This window comes from Melospiza melodia (assembly GCF_035770615.1).
Source record: "Melospiza melodia melodia isolate bMelMel2 chromosome 7 unlocalized genomic scaffold, bMelMel2.pri SUPER_7_unloc_1, whole genome shotgun sequence".
NCBI lineage: Eukaryota > Metazoa > Chordata > Aves > Passeriformes > Passerellidae > Melospiza > Melospiza melodia.
The window spans coordinates 9,555,291-9,581,009 of NW_026948497.1; the positions used below are offsets into that span (position 1 = coordinate 9,555,291).

Consider the following 25,719-nt stretch of genomic DNA (forward strand, 5'->3'; position numbering starts at 1 on the left):
AATATAGAAACTAAAGATAAGGAGAAGGCAGAGCTACTTAACATTTCGTTTCTCTCAATTTTCGATATTAGGGCAGGCTGTCCTCAGGACAAGTGCTCTGCTGAGCTGGTAGATGGGCACAGGGAAGAGAACAGACCCCCGTAATCCAGGGGGGAGCAGTTGGTGACCTGCTGAGCCCCTCAGATGCTCACAGGTGTGTGGGATCAGATGGGATCCATCCCAGGGGGATGAGGGAGCTGTGGATGAGCTCCCCAAGCTGCTCTCCATCATTCACCATCAGTGCTGGCTCAGCAGGGAGGGCCCAGAGGACTGGAGGTGCCAGTGTGAGCCCATCCCCAAGAAGGGCTGGAAGGAGGATCTGGGGAACTCCAGGCCTATCAGCCTGACCTGGGTGCCCAGCAAGGTTATGGAACAGATCACCTTGAGTGCCATCACAGGGCACCCACAGGATGGCCAAGGGATCAGAGCCAGCCAGCGTGGATTTCAATGTCTGCACTGATGATCTGCATGAGGGGACTGAGTCCAGCATCAGCAAATTTGCAGATGACACCAAGCTGGGTGTGAGTGTGGATCTGCTGGAGGGTAGGTGGGCTCTGCAGAGGGCCCTGGACAGGCTGGATCCAGGAACCAAATCCAACAAGGTGAGGTTTAACAAGTCCAAGTGCTGGGCCCTGCATGTTGGCCACAACAACCCCTGCAGTGCTACAGGCTGGGGACAGAGTGGCTGGAGAGCAGCCAGGCAGAAAGGGACCTGAAGGGACTGATGGACAGCAGGCTGGACATGAGCCAGCAGAGTGCCCAGGTGGCCAAGAAGGCCAATGGCTCCTGGCCTGGGTCAGGAATGGTGTGGCCAGCAGGAGCAGGGCAGTGATTCTTCCCCTGTGCTTAGCACTGCTTGGGCAGCACCTCAAGTGCTGTGTTCAGTTGTGGGTCCCCCAATTTAGGAAGGACATGGAGGGGCTGGAGCGTGTCCAGAGAAGGGCAACAGGGCTGGGGCTGGAGCGTGTCCAGAGAAGGGCAACAGGGCTGGGAAGGCGTCTGGAACACAAACTACCAACTCCTGTGAAGAGCAGCTGAGGGACCTGCAGTTGTTTATCCTGGGTAAAAGGAGGCTCAGGGGAGACAAGGCAGTGTCAGGGCACAGGTTGGACTTGATGATCTCCAAGGTCTTATCCAACATCGCTGATTCTGTGACTCTCTGGAACCACCCTTGGAGCAGTTGCAGGAGGAGCCCTGGGCCTCCTCTTCAGAAGCTCTAGCAGCCCAGGTCCCTCAGCTTCTCCTGCCAGCCCCAAAGCCCATCCTGTCAGTCCAGCAGAGCCTCTGCAGCCCCTCCTCACTGCCCAGAACCGGGAGCCCCAGAGCCAGACACAGCAGCCCAGATGTGCCCCCCTGGCCTGGGGTGCCTCTGGCAAGGGAGCAGCACCAGGCACTGCAGGAGCCTGCAGAAAATTCCTGCAGCACTTGTAGGATGATCCTGCTGCCCAAGGGACGTTCCCATGGTGCCAAGTTAGGAACTGCAATGGGAGTGGGGCCAGAGAGGAAAGGGCAAACAGGGATGGGCTGTTTGCAGGGCAGGGAAGAGGGGTGGGAAATAAGAAGAAATGTGTAGTAGGAAGCGTAAAGAAAGCAAAGAAATTTGTAGCAGGAAGAGTAAAGAAAGCAAAGAGTAAAGAAAGTAAAGGAAAGTGAAGCCAAGGAAATGCTCAGGGCAGTTTGGGGGTGGCTGCCAGGCAGCCCTGGCTCTGAGCAACAGCGTCTGCAGTGGGACAGGAAACTCCCAGCTGATGGGAACAAACTTTCTGGCTGACTGCAGATGCCACAACAAACCTGAGTGGTTTCCCTGGTGACCCCACAGCCCTTGCTGGCCCCAGGGGCTGATGGCATTTGTGCTGCCTCAGGTTCATGTCCCCACACCAACAGCATGGGTGTGCTCCCCCTGCTGTGTGCAATGCAAACAGGGGCTCCTCAGCCAGTGTTGCCGTGTCTGTGCCTGCAAGGATGGGGCACCTGTGTGAGCTGGGGGAGAGGCCAGGTCTGCAGAGGGGGGATGTTGTTGGCAGCTCCATGAGGATGCCCTGGGATGCTGCCCTGGGCTGTGCAGCGCACTGGGGATAGATCAGCCCCTGCTCTGCTGCTCCTTCCCGTCTGCCCCAGGGCCCTTGCAGAGCCCCAGCCATGCTGTTTGCCCCCAGCCTGCCCACAGCCAGCCTGGGGCTGCTCACAGGACTTTTCTGTGCTGAGCATTGGCCTGGGCGTGTTCTTGAGAGAGCCTGGGCAAGGAGCCTGGAGCCCCCAGGGCCTGGGCTGAGGGGTCACTGCTGCCTCAGCAGTGCCCATGGCCTGTCCCTGCTGCAGCCCCGGCACTGCCACCCCCAGGGCTGTGCCCGGCCCCGAGAGCACTCAGGCCCTACAGTAACACCAGGGCCACCAGGGCAGTGGGGCAGGGCCACGGCAGCAGCACTGGCAACACCAAGTTGGCACAAACAATGACATCACTTTGTAGAAAATATTTAAAATTTTAAACAAGGACAAAGAACCTCCAAAATGAAAATAACAAGAAGTATTAAAGGTTACTTTTATTACAAGTGATTTGCAAATACTGGCCAGAGGTTTAATGTTCTAGAAACCATCCAGTCCTCAGTCTCCAAACTGCAGCCTTGAGCTCCTGGTTCCTCAGGCTGTAGATGAGGGGGTTCAGGGCTGGAGGCACCACTGAGTACAGAACTGACAGGGCCAGATCCAGGGATGGGGAGGAGATGGAGGGGGGCTTCAGGTAGGCAAACGTGCCAGTGCTATAGAAAAGAGAGACCACGGCCAGGTGAGGGAGGCAGGTGGAAAAGGCTTTGTGCCGTCCCTGCTCAGAGGGGATCCTCAGCACAGCCCTGAAGATCTGCATATAGGAGAAAACAATGAACACAAAACAACCAAATGATAAACAGGCACTAACAGCAAGCAGCCCAAATTCCCTAAGGTAGGATTTGGAGCAGGAGAGTTTGAGGATCTGAGGGATTTCACAGAAGAACTGGCCCAGGACATTGCCATGGCACAGGGGCAGGGAAAATGTATTGGCTGTGTGCAGCAAAGCATTGAGAAAGGCACTGGCCCAGGCAGCTGCTGCCATGTGGGCACAAGCTCTGCTGCCCAGGAGGGTCCCGTAGTGCAGGGGTTTGCAGATGGACACGTAGCGGTCGTAGCACATGATGGTCAGGAGACAAATCTCTGTTGCAAGAAAAAAAAAAATCAGAAAGACTTGGGCAGCACATCCTGTGTAGGAGATGTCCCTGGTGTCCCAGAGGGAATTGTGCATGGCTTTGGGGACAGTTGTGCAGATGGAGCCCAGGTCGCTGAGGGCCAGGTTGAGCAGGAAGAAGAACATGGGCGTGTGCAGGTGGTGGTCACAGGCTACGGCGCTGATGATGAGGCCGTTGCCCAGGAGGGCAGCCAGGGAGATGCCCAGCAAGAGGCAGAAGTGCAGGAGCTGCAGCTGCCACGTGTCTGCCAATGCCAGCAGGAGGAAGTGGCTGATGGAGCTGCTGTTGGACATTTGCTGCCGCTGGCCATGGGGACCTGTTCATGAAGAAAGGACAGCAAAGATTTAGAGGAGGTACCTGTCACCAAAATAAAAGCCATTTCCCATATACCCTCCTCTGGAATAGACACACACACTCTTTTTTGTTTTTCTTTGGTGTTCTGGGGTTCTTTTAAAAAGCTTCTCCCTTTCTCTGCCTCTGTTCTTGGATATCAGAAAGCCTCAGAATTTCCGCTGCCCCCAGGGAAACAGAGTGCATTCTGTGAGGCAAAGTGATGAATGTAAAGTGCGGGTAGATGGTCTCACATTCTGACCTGTTCAGAGTTTCTCTGCGCTTTAACCTTTCTCAGGTGGAGGGGGGCCACATTCCAATGATTCCCCTATAATGTCACCAGGTCCTGGTGAGAGCAGATGGATCCACCACAGCCCAGCTCCACATTTGAAGCCAAAACCTCATATTGCTCATTTTCCAACCCAGAAGCATTTTCAGTGTCAGAACACCTCTGCATCTCCTCTTAAATCTTATAACTCAGAGATGCTCTAGGACAGATTTGCACCCTGGATTGAAGCTCCCAGCTTGGACTGAAATCTCAGGGACACTCCCAAGTGTCCTTATGCTGACATTGGATGAAGGGAGATGCAGCTCCTTCCCTGGCTGCACTGACAGCATTGCCCAGAGCCGGGCAGTGGGGACAGCGTCACCCTGAGCCAGCTGTGCCCCCTGCCAGAGCCCCCAGGGCCAGTCAGCTGCTCCCAGCCCTGTGCTCTGCAGAGGGAACTGGGCCCGGGGCTGCAGAGCTGCTCCACGGCTCTGCTGCAGCTCTGCCTGCACAGGAAGGGCTGCACGCCTTGGAGCCCCAGCCCTGAGGACAGAGGCTTGGCTGGGGGCACAGGAGGGAGGGGGCTTGTTCAGAGGGAGGGGCTGCACTGGAGGGGATCCTGTGGGCATCTCTAAACTCTCCCTGCCACAGCATTGCTGGGTGTTGTTTTGTCTCCTTGCCTGATCTTCTCTCTGCTTCCTGGAGATTTCCCTCCTGCAGGTGTTTCCCTGTGCCTGATCACTCCTTGCCAGCACTCACAGACCACAAAACTCTGTGAACTTATTGATCACTTAAAGTAACAGTTCAGATGTCTCAGGAATTTGTCAAAATTCATAATCAACCTTTAATATTTATCTCTCCTCCCTGCCATTCTCCACGCGTAGGAAACTGAGGACAAAGTATTAGGAAATGTCCTTTTTTTTGCCAAAATCTTTATCTTGGAAATATTGTATGACTGATCAGAACCCCTCAGAATTTTAGACCTTCACGAGCATTTCACCTCCCCTGCACCAGAAATACCCAGAGTTGTACTCACAGAGTCTGTAGGCAGTAGGATGTTCCAGCTTTAGGAGTTCACTGCAGGTGCTGCAGCTGCATTGTGCTGCAGCCAGAGGTTCCTGTGCCAAGGGCTGGCAGTGATTCTGCCCCAGGCACTTCTCAGCACCTTCCCAGCCCTGACTGATTGAAGCTCTCTGTGCCTCTGTGCTGTGCCCAGAATGGCTGCAGGCAGTGTCCCAGCCCTGCTGGTCTGGCAGAAGAGCTGCTCATCAAGAGAAATGTGCTTTTGAAGCTCTTCTTGGTTACCAGGAGCTGCCTCTGTGCCAGGAGCCCAGCCCAGCTCAGCAGCACAGACACAGCACAACGGCCTTTAATGAGCCTCTGGGGCTTTGTGCTCAGGCTCTGACCATCAGTCCCTGAGAGGGAGCTGAAGAAACCTCTCCAGAACTCCAAGTCAGAATCCAACTCCAAAATTTCTTGGACTTTCAATGGGTCCCACTGAGAAACACGACTGAGAAAGTGTCCCCAGGCCCCAGGCAGAGCAGAGAACTGGAGGCAGTGATGACAGGTGGGGACGAAGAGAAGCCAAGTCTTGGTGCCTTGGGGCACAGCAGTGTCTGTGCCACCAAGGCCTGGGAAGAGACCCCTTGTCCTGAGGCCCTGGGGCCTCCTGGCACAGCCCCAGCCAGGCTGGGCACTGTCAGCCCCTTGTCCTGCCCTCAGCATCCACCCCTAGCCCACATCCCAGTGACCTCAAGGATCTGCTGGAAGGAGTCCCTGGGGAGCCTTGCTCAGCAATGGCCCTGGGGGCTCCTGAATGTTCCCAGGGACTGCAGGATTTTGAAAGGACTTTGGGTTTGGCTTTTGCCTTGAGTCTCTGAGATGTCTCTGCTATCCTGGCCTCCAATTATCTGCTGTACTTAGTCCCTGGAGAGGCTTTGTCAGTAACAACACTCAGTGGGATGCATTAATACTTCAAGGTACTTCAGTTATTTTAAGGTACTTGGTGTTTCCCTTTTGATACACACTGTGTGAGAGGTTTTACAATCATGGCCCCAATTATCTGGTTTAACAAGTCCCTTGAGAGCTTTGCACTGACACTCAGTAGGGCTCATTAGCACTTTGAGATACTCAAGGTTTTTAAGGTACTTTATGGATTTAAGGATACTTTTAGGGACTTTTAAGGAATTTCCTTCCAAAATTGAGTGTCTGAGAGGTTTTTGTGCCATCCTGTCCTCCAGTTCTCTCCTCCAAGGAGTCCATGAGGATCCAGGGTTGGGTATCTTCCCCCTTTTCTCTTGTACAACAAAGATGGAACTGAAATAATTTTGTAAGACTTTCTAAAAGCATCCAAACAAACATGGGACAATTAACAACACAACAACAACCACTAAGAGAATTAATAGTCCTGTTTTAGCTAGACATCATCCAACCCTTTAGTCCTCAGGATTGGAAGAGTTTATTGAACCAATATTTTTTTTCCACTTGAAGCTTCTTCAATCCTTCCTTCAGTACCTGAATGCTCCTGTGGATTGACTCGCTCTGGATGGAGAGGTTCATGCAACACATGCCTTCAGAGTCTACACAGCCATGCCCCTGTGCCCAAAGTAAAAACTCTATCGCTGTTCTGCAAGGTGGCATGTCTGATGGACTCTATGTCTGAGAGCAGGCCACTCAGTGTGAGGGAGGTAGCATTGATTTGCTTACTTAACAGGCACCCAGGATGGTCTGATTGTCCTAAAGCTTTAGCTGCAGCCACCCAAGGCAGTCCACATTGGGGGTGCTACCATCTGATACCTGGATTAAAGCTTGCAAAGCCATCTCTTTGATATCATCCAATACTTCTCTCAGGACACCTGCTGCTTGATCATCTGGTAGGCTGTGTTGTCCTTCTCCAGCTGGATGATTGTTTGTCAATTCTGCCCTTGCCTCATTATTAGCATAGTCTGCTATTAATTGATTTAGTAAACACTTCCATCCCCCTTCCCAAAGGGTGTATTCTGTAGGTGACAACAACATGGTCATAATATATTTTAAATCATATGATGTTGAGACATGTGCTGTAAACATGGCCCTCATTAGTCCATTAAAACAAGGTAAGTCCTTCCTATGGTCTTTATTTGCCCTACACAGATCCTTGATTTCCCTGTAAACCAATGGCTGATACCTGGGATTCTGCCCCCTTCTTTCATAACATACCGGGGCAATGAGGAGTTTTGAGACTATTTGCCAGTCTCCTTCCTTTACTGCTTCTTTCTGGATCCTTTCCTGGGGATCTTCTGGGGTTGAGGGGCAAGGTGGCTCTGGGGAATCCAAACTGTTTTTTAAGGAGGAAGAATAACTTGGAGGAGAAACATTTGGATTAGAAATAGTGTGACAGTTGGGTTTAGTATCTGTGACCATGGGGTTATATTGTTGCTGGAGGGTGAGGCAAAAGGCACTGCCATTTTTTCAGGTGTTGAGGAGGAAGGGTCTTGATTTAGGATGGTATACCCCTGGGCTGGTGTCGCAGTCGAGGCGGTCACGACATAAAGCAGAGACCACAAGCAGTCTCAGTTAGTAACACTTGGCAACAGTTTATTAATGAAAATGGCTGATCTTTTATACACTTTTCAGTTGTTTACCCTTCCTCTACCTTAGCTATTGGCCACAATAATTCAATACCATGCCATTGGTGAAAAGTTACTCTGACTCCACCTAACTTTCTAAAAATGCTTCATCCAGCTGAAGAATGCTCTTATCTTCCTTCTCTCAATCTCCTTGGTTACGGCCTTGGAGAAAGCTCCTTATCAGCTTCTTCTTCTTCTTACTTCTCGCTCCTTTAGCTAACAGGCCCGCTGCTAGCCCCTTCCACAGGCTGGCATTCTGGAGGCATGGCCCAGGCTGAAGGTGGAATGATTGAGAGTGGGGGCGTGACCTGCAGTTCTGGGGGTGGAGTCTGGAGGTTCATTCAGGGTGGAAGAGAAGGTTGTGGTAGCAGGAATTGGAGGAGCCAATATGGAGGGAGGACAGTCAGGCTCAGGGGCATCTGGAAAATTTTTAATGATCCACTTCACAATTGATTTTTATTTGTTCTTTGAAGATATTTGGTCATGATCAGTGAGAATTAACTTAGAGCATCCATATATGCACCTTTCTACTTTGGAGATTCGGCTGCCCATTTTTCTCTTTCTCCACCTTAGGTGGAACAGCCACTGGAACACCCCAAATCAATAATGGGACGTGGGTGCATATTGTAAAAACACAGTGGCAAAATGGGCAATAATTGCCCTGTGTTTCCCTAAACCCACCTGCAATCCTACACAGGTCAAACTGTCGTTGTCCCTGGGAACCTGGCCGAGATCCCTTAAAACAATGATGAATCTGCCAGCCTGACACAATCCAAAATCCTGGGGAGCACTGGTCTATCCATCAGCTAACCACTCTGACGAGACTAAATGTCAGGGTCTCTGGGCGGCAAAGGTCGCAATGAGGTTGGCTGTGACAAACCTTTCTGGTTCCCCAGCTTCAGGGCAAGGGTGGTGAAAACGAAAAGAAGCAGATGCTGGGGAAGATGAGACAGGAAAGCCTTATAAATATGATTGCCTGGCAAAAGATTTTGAGAATATGGAAACTATAAGTGAGATTAAAATGAAATCAAGCTTTGAGACACCAAGCCTTAGTTACTGAACAACTGGAAAAGAATGGTATGGCCAGCTGAAAGTAATCTTCCTTTGATGAAACAATACCCTCTGCTTGCAGACAGGTCCAAGGGTCAGAGCAGACCCTACTAGCTTGGCAGAAGGAGTCTAAAGAGTAGTTTTTAGGGTTTAAAATGTAGCACAGTATGGTAATGTAATCATTCTTATAGGCTGTATATAAATGCTATAAGATTTGTATCTTGTACTAGATTGGTTAGTGAAAATTAGAATATGCAGCACAGTAGAAGATTTATTGTATAGTATTGGGAAGTCCCCTCCTCTTTTGGGCATCCATTTTGGGTGTCTCTTTCGAGCTCCTCCTTCAGGCCTGCTCCGAGCTGGGGCTGGCAGCTCCAAACAAGGCCCCTGCACCCACACCCTTTGCAATAAACCACAAGTTCCAAGACCTGGCTTCAGATATCTCGTCTCTGTCCGTCCCAACCGTCCTAGCCCCCAGGGATCCTACAAGCAGGATCAATGGAGTTGCCCAAAAGAAGTCAAGCACAGTACAAGGGTTGGGATTCAAAGACCTGAGATAAAGGCGAAGCAACAATATAGTGACCAGTATGTTAATGGTCTATTGGTTCCATGAAGGCTCGCTGTGTCCAATGGCCCCTTGGTTCCATTGGGGCCCAGTAGTGCAACAATGATTCCCTTGGTTCCACAAGTTCCCAAAGTGTCACAATGGCCCATCCTTCCATGAGGCCCTGCAGGGTCACAATGGTCTCCATGATTCCAATGGGCCTTGCAATGCCACAATGTTCCCCATGGATCCATGGTGCCCTGCAGGATCACAATGGCCCTTTGACTCCATGAGGCCCTAAAATGCTACAATTGTCTTTTGGTTCCACAAAGCCTCACGGCTTCACACTGGCCCCTTGGGACCATGCAGCTCAACAGAGCCACAATTATGCCCTTGGTTCCACAAGGCCCCACAGTGTCACAGTGGCCCCTTGGATCCATGGTACCCTGCAGGATCAAAATGTTCCCCTTGGTTCCACAAGTTCCTACAGTGGAACAGGGTGCACAAGGGCCTGCAGTGTCACCATGGCCCATTGGTTCCACAATCCTCTACAGTGTCACAACAATCAAAAATCTCCATAGGAAGGAAACAAGTGAGTCCCAGTGGTGCAGGGGCAGATGAGAGGCAGTCACCAGAGGCCAAGTCTAGCCAGGTTTGACTGTATGGGCAGATTTTGTCTGGGAGTAACCCTTGGATATAGAGAATTTTAAACATGGAATCCCAATTTTGGTGAAGGCGCCTGGACAAGAAAGGCAGTTCTTTCCCACAGGAAGGAAAGAACAGAGCCCCAGTGCTTCGCAGTCAGATGGGAATTGGCCCTTGACATGTCAAATTCAGTGGGACCTGTCAGACAGCCTCCAGGAGGCCAAACCAGGCAGACTTGTTCCATGTTCTTTTGATTTCATGGATCCCCATACTGTCACAATGGTCTCATTATTCCATGAGGTCTCGCAATGTCACAATGGCGTCTTTGTTTCATGAGCCCCAACAGAGTCACAAGGGTCCATTGTCTCCATGTAGCCCCGCTGTGTCACAATGGTTCCTTTGATATATTGGTCCCACAGTTTCATTATTGACCCTTCCTTCCACAGGGCCCCCTGAGTTGCACAACAGTACCCTTGATTCTTTGAGGTTCTGTAGTGTCACCATGGTGTCCTTGGATCTGCATTGTCACAACTGACCCATGAGGTTCCGTAGTGCCACCGTGGTCGCTGTCAGAGGCTAGATGAGATCAATGTCCCAAGACACCTTCGGATGCTCGGAACACCCATGTGGGGCCAGGGCTGGGTCAGGCCTTGGTTTGTGGTGGGACAGAACCCCACCAACAGCCCTGACCTGGCAGAGCTGTCAATCACATAGCAGATGCTGTGCCAACCCCACTCTGATTGGCTGAGCTGTCAATCAATCACACACTACCAGCCGGTGCCTACCCTAAACCTGATTGGACAAGCAACTGGCAGTCCCACCCCAGGGGTGGGCCCATGAAGGCCCCGCGAGGTTAAAAGCCAGAGCACAAGGCCAGCCCCTGGCGTGCATCCCAGTTTCTCCTGGGGTTCCTCTGTTGGTGTAGCTGGAATCTGAGTAGTTGGTACCTATGTGTGTGTCTTTCTATGGATCTTCTGTCTTTCTGATGTTCTCTAGTTGTTCTCCTTCTAATCCTACTTACCTGGAACATTTTGGGTAACTAAACATCTTAAGGGTTGAAGGTCTTTTGGTTAAATGGGCTAAGTTAATGTAGTTAATGCTTTGATAAGAGTTTTATGTTGAAGTGGATGTTGTAATAAACCCTTTGCCCAAGTTCCTTGACTGTCGATATTTTGCCAGTAAAATTTTGTGTCATTTGGTCATCTTAGCTCAGCTGGTTTTTGCATGATGCTGGTATCACCGAGGCTGTGGGTTCAATCCCTGTGTGGGCCATTCACTAAAGAGGTGGACTTGATGATTCTTGTGGGTCCCTTCCTACCAATAATATTCTTTGCATCTGCCCATGTTGACAATATCTGGTTGGTGTTTCTCCTGTGCACCAAACACAAATCAAGGAACCTTTGGTTACCCCCAGCATTTCAGTGTTCTGGGGCGTTCCAGCCTTGTAGGCTGACAATGGCCTCTTGTTCCCAATAGGCCCCACAGTGTCACACTGGCCCCTTGGTTCCACGGGCCCCAACAATGCCACAATGATCCCCTTGGTTCCACAACTTCCCACAGTGTCCCACTGGTCCCTTGGTTCCATAAGGATCTGGAGTGTCACATAGTTTTATGACATTCATCCTTGCTGCTCCTCACATCCCCCTGCCCCATAAACAGCCCCAAGCCACTCATGAGGGACAGGCCCTGCTGGCCCAGGCTGGGCTCAGGGCTTGGCCTTTCTGCTTTCCCCAGCCAGCCCAGGTCTTGCTCAGCATTGCAGTTCCCTGCTCAGAGCCTTTGACTCCCTGCAATCCTGGCCTCAAGGATCTGCTCTCAGCAGTCCCTGGGGAGCCTTTGGCACTCCCTGCCCTCAGTGGGGCCCAGCAATGCTCCAAGGCAATTGGAGTTTTGCTTCTGACTCCTTGAGCAGCTTCTTCAGCCTTCTCTCAGTGCCTGAGGGTCCTGGACTCAACCCCAAATCCACTGTGACGATCATCAAAATACAGAAAGCCCTCAGGAGCTCTTTTCCTTCCCTTCCTTCCTTCCTTCCTTCCTTCCTTCCTTCCTTCCTTCCTTCCTTCCTTCCTTCCTTCCTTCCTTCCTTCCTTCCTTCCTTCCTTCCTTCCTTCCTTCCTTCCTTCCTTCCTTCCTTCCTTCCTTCCTTCCTTCCTTCCTTCCTTCCTTCCTTCCTTCCTTCCTTCCTTCCTTCCTTCCTTCCTTCCTTCCTTCCTTCCTTCCTTCCTTCCTTCCTTCCTTCCTTCCTTCCTTCCTTCCTTCCTTCCTTCCTTCCTTCCTTCCTTCCTTCCTTCCTTCCTTCCTTCCTTCCTTCCTTCCTTCCTTCCTTCCTTCCTTCCTTCCTTCCTTCCTTCCGTCTCCAGGGTTTGTGCAGCTGATTGGAGTCAGTTTGGAGTTCTGCTAAGGAGGAAGATTTCAAAATGCACCACATACTTTTTTTCTTTAATCAAGTGAGTATTTATTATTTTCCAGATCAGAGAAGAGCTGAGAGAAGTATTCTCCAGGTGATCCTAATGCTGAATGTCTCCTTAGGAGGTCTGGGCCCAGAGAAGAATGAGCCCCTTGAGGGCTGACCCTGTTTGGACAAGCTGCTCCTCACCCCCAGCCTCACCATGTCTGACATGGCCCACCTGGCACTGGCATCCCTGTGCCCTGCAGCAGAACCTTGTCCCCTGAGCTCTGCAGCTCCATGTCCAGCCCATTGCACCATGTCCCACCTGCTCTCCTCAGGGCTCTACCTCCACACAGGCCCAGGAGAAGTTTTCCTTTTGGGAAGGAAAGAATGGAAAAGCCTGAGCAGGTTTCCTAAACAACAAACCCCACTCAGGAACCACCTGCTCAGTCCAGGCTGCCTGGAATTGTGTCACCTTTCTCCAAGGGACAGTGTGAGCAGAAATGATCTCTGGGAGCAAAATTCTCTGAGTCTCCCAGCTGAATTCTCTGTCCCTGTCCTTTCCCTGGATCTCTGTTGCAGATAGAAGCTGCTGGTGCCATCCTCACCGTTAACATCTCTCTTGAATGCAAACATATATTTCCAGGTGTATTAAGTGGGATTTTTCCTTGTTTCTACAAAACTTTTGTGTTCCTCAAGGAACGAAGAGCCCCTTTTTTGCAGTGAGGGGGTGATGTGGAAGCAAGGAATCAATTGTGACACTCGAGTCCCATGGAACCAAGGGGCCATGGTGACACAGCAGGGCCACGTGGATCCAGTGGTCCATTGTGACACTGTGGATCCAAGGAGACCATGGAGACACCCCCAGAACCTCCTGGAACCAAGGAGTCCATGGTGACCCAGTGGGGCTGAATGGAGCCAATGGTCCATGGTTACAGTGCCCAATCCAAGGAGTCCATTGTGACACTGCAGAAGCTCATGGAGCGAGGGAGGCCATTGTGACACTGAAGAACTTCATGACACCAAATATCCATGGTGACACATCCATGGGAACCAAGGAACCGCATTTGGCAGTAGGGAAACTCATGGAACCAGGGGCTGTTGTGGCACTGCAGAACCAACAGAGCTGCTGGACCTTGTGCCCTGGCTCTGCACAGCTCCTTGGGAGGCACGGCAGGAGCAGCACCCTGGGAGCCTCAGGAATGCCCAGGATCCACGGCACACACTGCCAGGGGATGGAATTCCAGTTACCAGCCAGGAAAATATTTTCCTGCCCTTGAAGACAAAGCTCTCAAGAAAGGGCTGAAAGCCAAGTGGAGTAAGATCCTACAGTGATATTTCACTGCCAGCCTTCATAACTTCTCCCATGGTTGTTGTAGCTCGTGGATTGGAAATTAACTCAGGACAGGGTCTTTTGTGGGAGCTGCCCTTGGTCAAGGAAGACACTGAGAGAGAAACAGAGCATGGAAAGAAAGGCAAGAGAGAAAGGAGTGCACAAACACAATCAGCTGAGAAGGTGGCATTCTGAAAAACAAACCGGAATTGATGGAAAAGGATTGGGACAGAAATCAATAATTCTGGAAGTTTTATTTACTATCAAAATAGATCACACACACCCAGACCTACACTCCTGATCCCACACCCTCAAATTTGTATGCCACTTCTCCCAATCTCCTTCCAACCCCATCTCATCCTGGAGGCTATGGAACTGAGTAAATTTGGCATGGGACAGAGTTTTTTTGAGGTGGGAACAAGGCAATTTGAAGTTGGATTGAGCCCTTTGGGGTAAGATTGTGGTGTTTTCCGTAGGACTCAGTCGTTTTGAGGTGACAGATCAATCCATCTTGACTTTTGGAGTGCAAAGATATGGAGAACACTTCCTGAAATCCCCCAAGAACCCACAAATCTTCCAGAATATGCCCCAAAACAATAAATTCCTGCTCAAGTAACTGTTAACTGATGGAACTTAAGATGTCTTTGATCAATATCTTTCATTTTAGTCCTATTTCAGGTGTTTTTAAGTGATAAAGAAAAATCAGAAGAAAATTTGGCCAGGGGCCAAACCAAAAGGATAACCAGCCAGGTGTCCTCCCAGTGCAAATCACAGGGAATGTAGGTCACCAGGGCTCTGCCTGACGTGGATCCTCCCATGGGGGATGGAGCTGGAGCGGTGCACAAAGCTCTTCCTGCAATTGGGGCATTTGCAGGGCTTCCCTTACCAGTGCGTCCATAGGTGTCTGGTCAAGTGAGAGCTCATGGTGAAGCTCTTCCCACACTGGGGACACTGGTAGGGCTTCTCCCCAGTGTAGATCCTTATGAGGCAGATCAAGTGGGACTTCTGCCTGAAGCTCTACCAACATTACCCACACTCTTAGGGACGTTCCCTGCTGTGGGTCCTCTGGTGGTAGATAAGGTTGGAGCTCTGGCTAAAGCTCATCCCACATTCCCGACACTCATAGGGCCTCTCCCCAGTGTGGATGCGCCAGTGTCTGACAAGGTGGGATTTGTGCTTGAAGCCCATCCTGCAGTCGGGGCAGTGGAAGGGCCTCTGCTGGGTGTGAATCCGCTGGTGCAGGAGGAGATTGGAGCTGGTCGGAAACCTCTTCTGACACTTGGGACATTCATGGGTCCTGTTCCTGGTGTGGATGGGTTGATGGATGACGAGGATGGATTGGTAGCTGAAGGCCTTCCCACATTCCCCACACTCATAGGGCCATCCTCTGGTGTGGATCATCTGGTGGCTGATCAGGGTGCTGCTCTGCCTGAAGCTCTTCCCACACTCCAAGCACTTGTGGGGCTTCTCCCCATGATGAAGCTGCTCATGGACCACCAGCTTCGAGCTCTGGCTGAAGATCTCTCCACCTTCCTGGCTCAGGGTGGGTCTTTCCTCCTAAGAGCATCCTGTGCTGGGTTTGGAGCCCACCCTCATGCAGGATCTCTTTGGCTTTTCTTCCCTGTTGGATTCCGGTTCCCTGGAGTCACTCAAAATGGCCTCTTCCTTGAGGTTCTGCCATGGGGATTTGTCCTGCCTAGTCTCCACCCCCACTTCCTTGTCTGGGGGAGGAAGGACAAGGAGACAATGGGATTTGCCTCCGTGCCAGAGGGAAGGGGAAGGAGATTCCCCCAGTGCATCCCTGGGAGGACGGCATTGGCAGCAGGGTTGTCCTGCAGCTGGAGGCTGTGCTGGGCTGGGAGATGGAGCAGGAGAGAGAGGGAAAGGGGCACTGAATTCCTCCTCACCTGCCTGGGTATCCCAGGGCTCCTTCCTGTTCCTCGCATCCTCCTCCTCCATCTGGCAAAGGTTTGGGGATGGGAAATCCTGTTTAGGGAGGAAAACAAGGGATGAGCACACTGTTTTTTGTACTAGTTGTAAGGCAAACCTGGGGAGGGTCTAAACCAGAATTACAATTTAATAAAAAAATTTAGATCAAGACAATGATACAGAAACACTGCCTTAAACTGACAGAGTCAGGATATAACCTGACACCCTGTTGGTCACGGTGGTGGTAGCAGTCCCATCATATGGTGCCGGCAGTCCTGTTGGAGTGATCAAGGTGATTCTGTCAAAGCAGATCCTGCAGAAGGGTCTGGTCTTTCTCTCAAGGTCCAGTGGTGGTTGTGGAGCTCTTGTCCTCTGGGAATCCAGTAGGCAAGGTGCTCCTGGTGCTTCAAGCCTCAGCTTATATCCAGGTAGGAATGCTTGGATCCTCCCCCTGGGTGGAGCCTCCCACAATGGGATGATGGAATTTTATCAGTCCTGCAGTGACATTCAATGGCCCATTCACAGAAGATATCTCCCTTGGAGGGCGTTATCAGGGGTGAGTCATGGAAGAGATAAAGAACACTGCCCCACCTGTTTATAGCAGTTGATGAAGATGGGGATTGAAAACATGCATTTGGTTACATCTTATATTTCAACCTGAAGGAGTGGGGTAATCGCTGCTCAGGGGGTGAACACCACCCCCCTTACCCAAACTGGCTCAGGTGTAAACCTCCACCCTGGGAAGGCCACATACACAGGGGACAATGTCACACTTGCACCCACGTCAGGGGAGTGCTCTGTCCCTCTCACTGCCTTGATCTTCCTCCTTTGCTTTTTCACAGGCTGGGGGCCTTTGTCAAATGTGAGAATAATTTTTCTCTTTGTCCGTCCTTGTCCTGTCACCTTGTGACAGCTTGTCCTGGGGTGACATTATGATGCTTGTATCCCCATTCATCTGTTCTGTGCCTTTAAGACCAGCTTTGAAGAGTGGAAGGTTTTTTTTTTGGTTTCTCCTATCAGGGACACAGAGACAGGCAGTACATAGGGCTGTTTTTTGCTTCTTGCTTTCGGCTTGCTGCTTTGCTTGCTCTCTTTCTGCTCTCGCTTCTGCTCTGCTTTGGCCTCTGCTTATTAGCTAGTTTAGCTAAACAGTCCAAATTCCTTCCTGGACTCTTTCTCTTCTCCTTTTCTTCGACCATCTCGAACCTGCTCCGGACTGGGGCCTGGGAACACCGAGGGTTGGCACCGTTTGGCTGCAGCAGCTGCCCCAGCGCCGGAGTGACTGAGAGCAGAGCAACCACCTCCGAAAGAGACTTTCTGATTTTGTCATCTTTCTCAGAGTGGTGTCATCGGGTATTGTTCATTTTTTGTGCTGGGAGGTGCTGTGCCTGTCAATAAACAGGTTCTTTCTACCTCTCTCCTAGGAATTCCTCCCAAAGCAGTTGGGGGGAGGGGCCGTGTGGGTTTGCTTTCTGGAGGGGCCCTCCTTTGCAGATTCTTTAACAAATTTGCCCTAAACCAGGACAAATATTGGCGCCCATCCTGGGGGCTCGAGAGAGTGGAAAAACCCTGTTTTGACTGCATTTTTGTTGCTATTAATCTGTGTTCATTTAAATCAGCTAATAGCCATGCTTTTTGAATTCATAATGTCTATTGGGGTGAAGGTTTGCATGCATTTCTGGTCCCTAGGGTTTTTAGAGATTTTGATACCTCTCTGGTCCCTAGGTTTATTTTCTTATCCAGAAATAGCTTTAGTATTGTCCCTAATACGTAGTTTTTACAGCAGAGGGGCAGTGACCAGAGTAGCTATCCTGCTGGGCTTGGTGGCAATGATGTGCAAGAAGTTTATAAACATGCTAGGGTCTGCTCCAGGTATGAATGGTTCATGGCTGTGGTTATGCATCCAGTTTGTTGCAGGAGGAGCAGGAGGGAATGAGGTTTTTCAGCCTCTGCTTTCCTTCTCCTAGGAATCAGTTGCATCACTAGTGAAGGATATTCAGTTTCCCCTCAATGTTAAAGAAACCATCTTTCTGGAATTCAATTTGGTAACCTTCCTCTATACAGCCTGCTGCTTCTCTAGAATGAGGGCTGAGATTTCTAGACGGGCTGATGAGACCCCTGACTCAGAAGTAGACCCCAGTGTGGAAAATCCTAAATGGTGTGGAAAATGGGAGGATATGGGCCAAATCCTGAAGGAATTCTCTGACCCTATAGTCTGGGATTTTCCCCTTGAACAAATTCAGAACACAGCTGAGGTGGGGAAATATCTGAAAGAGAAGTACCAGGATGAGCCTAAGGAGAGGAAGATCATTGCAGTGAGCTGGGCCCTGGCCTATGCTTATTGCACACTGCTAGATACTGTCGGGCAGCAGACAGAGGCAGGGGGGCAGGGAGATAAATCAGCAGCTATCCCAGTGACTCAGGCTGCAGCCAACAGCCCAGGCTCGAAGCCAGCAGCCAAACCAGACAGTGAGCCTAAGCCAGCAGCTAAACCAGACAATAAGCCTCAACCAATGGCTGTGGCTACCAGCACTAGAAGTGGAAAGTGCACGGACAAGACCAATTGACCAGTGGATGATGATGATGATGATGATGATGATGGTGATGGTGATGGTGAAGGAGAAGGACCCTCAATGCCTCCTGACATAAAATCAGTAGTCAAAGCAGCAGATGTAAGATCAGAAGCCAATATTGAGTCCTTTTCCCTGAAGGACCTTCATGGCCTAAGGAAGGATTACACTCAACGACCTGATGAATCCATAATTAGTTGGGCCTGCTCCAGACTGGGACCTGCGAAACACCAAGACTTTACACCCTAGTTAGTCCGTCTCTGGGATGTTGCAGGAGAGGCTACAATTCTGGATGGCACTGAAGCAAGGCATTTGGGATCCCTGTTACATGATCCTGTTATTGACCAAGGAATGATGAGGCGGGCTAACGCTCACAGCCTCTGGGCAGGGGTCTTGGAAAGTGTTGCACAAAGATACCTGTGTGCAGATGATCTCTATATGCAGCAAATCCAGTGGAAGACCATAGAGCAAGGGATCCAACACCTGAGAGAAATGGCAGTGGCAGAGATTGTCTTCTCAGATGATGTAACAACTAGGAACCCAGACTTGGTACCATGCACGTCTGTGATGTGGCGAAAACTCGTACGACTTGGGCCACATGAATATGCTTCTGCTTCAGCCATCATGAAGAGGGATGAGAGGGATGAGACTGTGCTTGACATGGCAAGGAAGCTCCGAGCATATGCAGATGCTGTACATGGCCCGACACATGCCAGAATCAGAGCGGTAGAAACACGTCTGCAGAAATTAGAGGATAAGATAGAGAAGAATCATAAGAAGCTCAGAGAGGAGATTAAAGAAGACCTTCTCCAAATCTCAGCAGTACAGGTCAGAGGTTCTGGTATCCAAGGCAGATATTTCCCAGATGGAGAGAGAAGGTACACCCCATGAGCTGAGCTGTGGTTCTACCTGTGTGATTGTGGGGAAAACATGAGAAGGTGGGATGGAAAACCTACTGCTGTTCTGGCACGACGGGTGCATGAATTGAAGGAAGCCACGAGAAGGAAAACAGCTCCAGTTGCCCATAGCCGAACTGCCGGGTATGATGATGATGACATGTCTGATCCCCTTGAAGGCACATCCAAGACATATGTCCAGTGAAAGAAGGATAACCAGGCTTAGAGGGGCCCTGCCTCTAGCCAGGTAGAGGCTGGGGAAAATCTTGTTTTCTGGTCTGTGTGGATTCGGTGGCCTGGCACATCGGAACCACAAGAGTATAAAGCTTTGGTTGATACTGGTGCTCAGTGTACATTAATCCCATTGAGACATGTGGGGACAGAGTCTGTTTCTATTGCTGATGTGACAGGGGGATCCCAGGATTTCACTTTGGTGGAAGCTGATGTGAGCCTGACTGGGAATGAGTGGAAGAAACATCCTATTGTGAGTGGGCCAGAGGCCCCATGTATTTTGGGCATGGAGTACTTCGCAGTGGGTATTTCAAAGACCCGAAAGAACTCAGATGGGCTTTTGGCATAGCTGCTGTAGAGGCCGAAGACATTAAGCAGTTGAACATTTTGCCTGGACTATCAGAAAGCCCATCTGCAGTAGGACTCCTGAAGGTGGAAGAGCAACAAGGGCCAGTTGCCACCTCTACAGTGCACTGTCAGCAGTATCAGACAACTCGAGATGCTGTGATTCCCATCCACAAAATGATCCATGAGCTGGAGAGCCGAGGGGTGATCAGCAAGACTCACTCACCCTCATCTGGACTGTGCACAAGTCTGACAGAGAATGGAGATTGACTGTGGACTATCGTGGCTTAATGAAGTGACTACACTGCTGAGTGCTGCTGTGCTGGACATGCTGGAACGCCAGTACAAGCTGGAGTCCAAGGCAGCAAAGTGGTTCACCATCATTGACATTGCCAATGCATTTTTCTCCATTCCTCTGGCAGCAGAATGCAGGCCTCAGTTTGCTTTCACCTGGAGGGGCGTGCAGTACACCTGGAACCGACTGCCCCAGGGGTGGAAGCGCAGCCCCACCATCTGCCATGGACTGATCCAGACTGCACTGGAAAAGGGTGAGACTCCAGAACACCTGCAGTGCATTGAGGACATCATTGTGTGGGGGAACACAACCGCAGATGTTTGAGAAATGAGAAATATTTGAGAAAGGAGAAAAAAATCATCCAAATCCTCCTGAGAGCTGGTTTTGCCATCAAAAAGACTAAAGTAGAGGGACCAGCTCGTGAGATTCAGTTCCTGGGAGTGAAGTGGCAAGATGGACAGTGACACATTCCTACAGACGTCATCAACAAGATCACAGCAATGTCTCCACCCACCAATAAGAAGGAGACACAAGCTTTCCTAGGTGCCATAGGCTTTTGGAGAATGCACATTCCTGAGTAGTGAGATCGTGAGCCCTCTTTACCTGGTCACCCACAAGAAGAACAATTTCCAGTGGGGCCCTGAGCAGCAACAAGCCTTTGTCCAGATTAAGCAGGAGATTGCTCATGCAGTAGCCCTTGGCACAGTCAGGACAGGACCAGAGGTAAAGAACGTGCTCTACTCTGCAGACGGGAAGAATGGCTTGTCCTGGAGCCTTTGGCAGAAGGTGCCTGGGGAGACTCGAGGTTGACCACTGGGATTTTGGAGTCTTAGCTACAGAGGTTCTGAAGCCAACTACACTCCCACAGAGAAGGAGATCTTGGCTGCCTATGAAGGAGTCCAAGCTGCCTCAGAGGTGATTGGTGCAGAAGTGCAACTCCTCCTGGCACCCCGAGTACCGGTGCTGGGGTGGATGTTCAAAGGCAAGGTTCCTTCCACTCACCATGCCACCAGTGCTGCATGGAGCAAGTGGATTGCTCTTATCACTCAGCGTGGCTGTATAGGTAAACTGAATCGCCCTGGGATTTTGGAGGTAATTGCAAACTGGCCCAAAGGTGGGAATTTTGGTGTCACAGAAGAAGAACAAGAGCCTGTGACACAGGCTGAAAAAGCTCCTCCCTATAACCAACTGCCACCAGAGGAAACACTCTACCCTCTTTTCACTGACGGTTCCTATTGCATCGTAGGGATGAACCGGAAGTGGAAAGCAGCTGTATGGAGCCCCGCACGACAGGTTGCACAAGCTACTGAAGGAGAAGGTGGATCAAGTCAACTTGCTGAACTCAAAGCTGTTCAACTGGCCCTGGACATTGTAGAAAAAGAGAAATGGCCAAAGCTCTACTTCTACACTGATTCATGGATGGTAGCCAATGCTCTGTGGGGATGGCTGGAGAGCTGGAAAGAGGCTAACTGGTAACGTAGAGGGAAAATGATCGGGGCCGCTGATGAGTGGAAAGACATCCCTACCAGGGTGGGGAGGCTACCTGTGAAAGTCTGCCATGTAGATGCCCGTGTCCCCAAGAGTAGGGCCAATGAGGAGCACCAAAACAATCAGCAGGTAGATCGGGCTGCAAAGATAGAGTTGCCCAAGATGGATCTAGATTGGGAGCACAAGGGAGGTGTCATGGTTTGCCCTGGCACAAAGCCAGCGCCTCCATGAGAATACCCTCTCCCTGGTGTCTGTTGTGAGATGTGACTGTCCTGTTCTCGGCTGTTTTTTATGGCCTGGAAAGGCTCGGGATGGCCTTGGACAGCCTGCGCTCCAAAGGACGAAAAGAGTCTTCAGGTTTTTTCTCGGTCTTCAGTGTTTATTAGTTTTTATCTACAAGATTTTCTCTCGGCCCAACAGAGGTCTGCACAGCAAGCCAGCCATGAGCACACTGTGAGCCCCCAGGGCGGTCACTTATCTTTATACCCAAAACTACGTATAAGATATTTACCTATTTTCCCCAATACCTTTCACCCTTATTGACAAGTGCACTTTTAGTAAGAACCAATCCCAATGTGCCACCACCACCACAGAAGATGGAGGCCAAGAAGAAGAAGAAGAAGGACAGGACACGCCCCAATTCCTCCATCTTACCTCTCTAGACACCCCTGTACCGAAATTCTAAAACCTGTGTTTCACACTCTAATTAACCTATCCCTTCACCATTTATCCCAGTGAGATCCTCCCATCCTCATACAGGTGTCGTCTCCTGTGCAAGATCAAAGTCCAGCCACCAGACACTTCTGGCAACATTCCAGGACCTCCGAGTCCCCCAAGGGTTATCTCGGTGTCTCTGCATATCAGGTCTGATGTGCTGAGATCCCACATGTGACCAGGAATAAGAAAAGCAGGCTTCTGCTTAGAAATAAAGATAACCTTGTTAACTAAACTACAAGAAAAGAAGAAAGAAAAAAAAAACATGAGGGAAAAAATGAAAAACTTTCCTCCTCCCCCCCACCAAATTTCCCAATGCATTACATTCCCCCAAAATCACCAACTCTCAGTCCAGCACAACCCTTTAGATTACTCAATCTTCAGTTCATGAAGAGGAGAGGAGTCCTTCTTGCACCATAGGCTTCCCCTGGAAACACGTTGAAACCTCGTGTGCTTCCATGTCACTCAGCACCGCCCGGAAAGTGCTTTGCCATCATGAAACCTTTCCTTCCATGCCCAGTGCTCTCACCACTGTGCATGGACCAGAGCTGCTTCTAGAGTTGTCTTTCAAGGATGCTTTGTCTCACTCCAAAAAAAGGCACAGCCTCTCCTTTGGGACTGTCCCCCCCATTTTTTCACCCTCTGGGGCTGAGGGGTACCCACACTCAACCCTCCTGGTTCTGAGGCACTGCCTCCCCCTAAATGCAGGCTCTGGGTCACAGGAATAAAACTGGGTGAGTCTACGGCTACACAAGAAAAGTCCAGCCAAAAGGCCACTACAATAATCTCCCCCCACTCAGCCAGTCGTCTCCATGTCCCTTGGGCCTAGTTCTTGGTTATCTCATTTCCTATCTTTCTTCTTATTCAGCTCCTAGGAGGATCAGCATTTGCAAGGTCTCAATCATGCAAGAAAAAGGGTTAAAAATTTCAGTGTCTGCCTGTCCTAGAGCTCTGGCACTCCCACACTGCCCTCGAACTCCCCCCGCTTCTCCTCCTGGGCCAGCGCCGCTATTGAATTCAGACTCCGGCTCTCCCTCTCTCTCTCCTAGGGGGGAATGGCTGCCCAATGTCTCTTGGTGCTCTTCCACCCTTCCATCCTTGGGCTGGGCCTACCTCATGGCTCCATGGCTTTTCCCCTCCCTCGCCCAGCCGGCAGCTGGGACAGGGGGAGAGATCCAAAGCCTCTCCTGACAGAAGTCCCAAGAGACTCTGGGCGGGCGCAGCTCTGGGTTTTAACCCCTGTGTTTTTCTCAGAGGCGGTCCTAGAATCTGAGCATCTATTGGCCTGATGGTAGTGACCCCAGCATCCCAGAAATCCCATTTCCGGTCCAACCACCACAACTGGGAATACTGGGGCCATTGCAGAGAAGACTGAGGACACTGGGGCATCCTGTGGATGTCACTGGGATGAACTGGGAGGGACTGGGAATGGGCACAGGTGTATTGGGAGGGACTGGACTGTACTGGGAGGGACTGGAGGGGCACTGGGGTTGTGCTGGGTTTTACTTGGGGTCAATTGGTCTGTACTGGGGTTGTACTGATCTGTACTGGGGTTATACTGGTGTGTACTGGGAGGGACTGGAGAGGTTGAATTGGATGTTCCTGCCTCTGCCGCATCCCATTTGCCGAGGTTTCTGCCCATTACTGCCCAAAGCCAATCAGCACCTGGTTTAGGATCTCGCAAGCAGTGCCTGATATTGGCACGACTTTTTTTTGCCTACAACTCCCGTCATGCCCCATGGCCTGATTGAGACCCATTGAAGCTGGACTACAACGCCCACCATGCCCCGCACTCCACAGAACCCCGGGATTGTCCCCCACCTGTCCCTTAAGTGTCCCCCAGATCCTCCAGGATCTCTCAGTGCCCCCTCAGCACCCATTCAGGACTCCCAAAAGCATGCTTGGACCCCTGAGTGCTCCCAACCCCACAGATGCCCAGTATAGCCACTTCTGGGAATTCATCTCCTCTCATACCCCGCGACCCCAGAGGCCCTCAGAAAAATCCTGTGACTAAAACTCCTGCCGTGCCCTGCACCCTAAAGAGCCCGGTTAGAGATGACCGAGCTCCCCGCAAGTGTTCCCGAACTGTTTATGTTCCCCCGAGGATCTCAAGTCGCAACTCGGACGCAGCAGTGTCCCCCAAGAGCCTTCCCGGACCCACTACCAAAGCGTTCCAGCCACTTCCGGAACTATGGCTCCCATCATGCTCCGTGGTGCATGTCCAGTGCTCTTGGAGCCAGGACTTCATCTCCCGTCATGCTCCGCGCCTCCACCGAGAGCCATTGCAGCTGCGCCTCGAACTCCCGTGATGCTCCGTGGCCCCGTTTAACAGTATTACACCCACGTTTTCAACTCCCATCACCCCCCGCGCCCCAGAGAGCCCTGTTCAAGCCCCACAAGGGTCCACCCAGACCCCGAAGGGCCCCAGATTTCCCTCCCTGACCTCCAAGGGCCCCCCTGGACCCCCAAGTGCTGCCCCGGACCCCGAACTGTCCTTCAGAATCCCTGAATGCCCCTCCAAGTGCCCACCCGCCTCCCCCAAGTGTCCTCCAGACCCTCAAGTTGTCTCTGAATTCCCTCTCCAGACCCTGAACTGCCCCAAATGTGCCCCAGAAATGTCACCAGGGACCCCAAAGTGCCCCCCTTGACCCTTTCTGAGAAAACGATGATAAAAAAGGTGACAAAAAGACTCAAATATTACTAGTTACCAAAAAGGGAAATAAATAAATAGCCAATGGAGATTAACGAATGAATGAAGGGCATTGCATTACTTAGAAACAATGACCAATAATTTTTTTCGTTCCTAAAAATGCATTGGTTTTTTAATATAAACGAAATAAATAGGGCAGGAGATCTTTCTCCTTTTTAATATCTTTATTAAAAATCAGCTCAGGTGGGGTGATCCGATGGGTCTCACACTGCCGCTGCCCCCAGAAGTGGCACAGAGGAGGAGGAAGAGTCCAGTTTGTCCACTGGTGTGCCGGCAGAGCTGGGGGTTCCTTCCTCACGAGAGCACGAGTTGATTCCCAGTATTTTGGTTTGACATTCGAGGTCCTCTTTGCAGCCAACATGTTTTTAGGTTACGGTGAGTGGTAAAAAGGGTCTTAGCGGACACTGGATTCTGTTCTTCCCATCTAGACATCACTTTGACCCCTCAATTCCATGTTGGTTTGTTGTTTTTAGGGGTTTTTGGCTAGGTTTGGTGAGGGGCTTCCTCATTTGCTTGCCAACCCCAATGTCATTTGCATGCCAATCAAATTATTGTCCCATCCTTGGTTGTCCCCTCCTCTTCACTGTCCCGGGTGCCATCCTCCAGGAAGCGGCAGGGTGCCACTCGACAAAAAGGGGATTCCCAACCATCAACAACAGGTAGTTAATGAAAAACTATTAACAACAGGTGATTACAACCACAAACAGTTAGAGCTCCACCCTGGCAGCAACTGGCCCAACCTGGGAACTCTGCAACCTTTTAATAAAATGGGCAACTTTTCTACTCATAAGAGTATGACATCACAGAGAGCGCTTTGTGACATCACTGAGGGAGTTGTGACATCATAAAGCTTCTGTGACATCATAGAGTAGGGTGTCTGGCCATAGAGGAGATCCTGCCATCATAGAGGGTGGCTCTGTGGCATGAGTGAATGGATTGTGACATCACTAGGTGGCTGTGTAACATCATAGAGCAGGTTGTGAAATCACAGAACAGATTCTGACATCACCTTATGGCTTTCTGACATCACAGAGTCTTTTGTGACATCACAGTGCAACTGCATGACATTCCAGGCTGACATTCCAGAGTTGGCTCTGTGACATCACAAGGGTGCTCTGTG

At 50.7% G+C, this 25,719-nt stretch overlaps 2 protein-coding genes and 1 pseudogene across 2 annotated transcripts; all 3 read right to left on the minus strand.

Annotated features, from left to right (window-relative positions):
- Positions 1-2,683: 2,683 nt before the first annotated feature.
- On the minus strand, positions 2,684-3,202 carry LOC134432812 (olfactory receptor 14J1-like; the record flags this gene model as incomplete). The annotated part of the gene is made up of 1 exon (XM_063181725.1): positions 2,684-3,202. A coding segment is annotated over exon 1 (519 nt), but the record flags the coding sequence as incomplete, so codon positions are not given.
- Positions 3,203-3,301: 99 nt separating this feature from the next.
- LOC134432818 (olfactory receptor 14I1-like) lies at positions 3,302-3,547 on the minus strand (the record flags this gene model as incomplete). The annotated part of the gene is made up of 1 exon (XM_063181731.1): positions 3,302-3,547. A coding segment is annotated over exon 1 (246 nt), but the record flags the coding sequence as incomplete, so codon positions are not given.
- Positions 3,548-14,327: 10,780 nt separating this feature from the next.
- LOC134432884 (zinc finger protein 850-like) overlaps positions 14,328-25,719 on the minus strand; it is a 363,249-nt pseudogene continuing 351,857 nt past the window's right edge.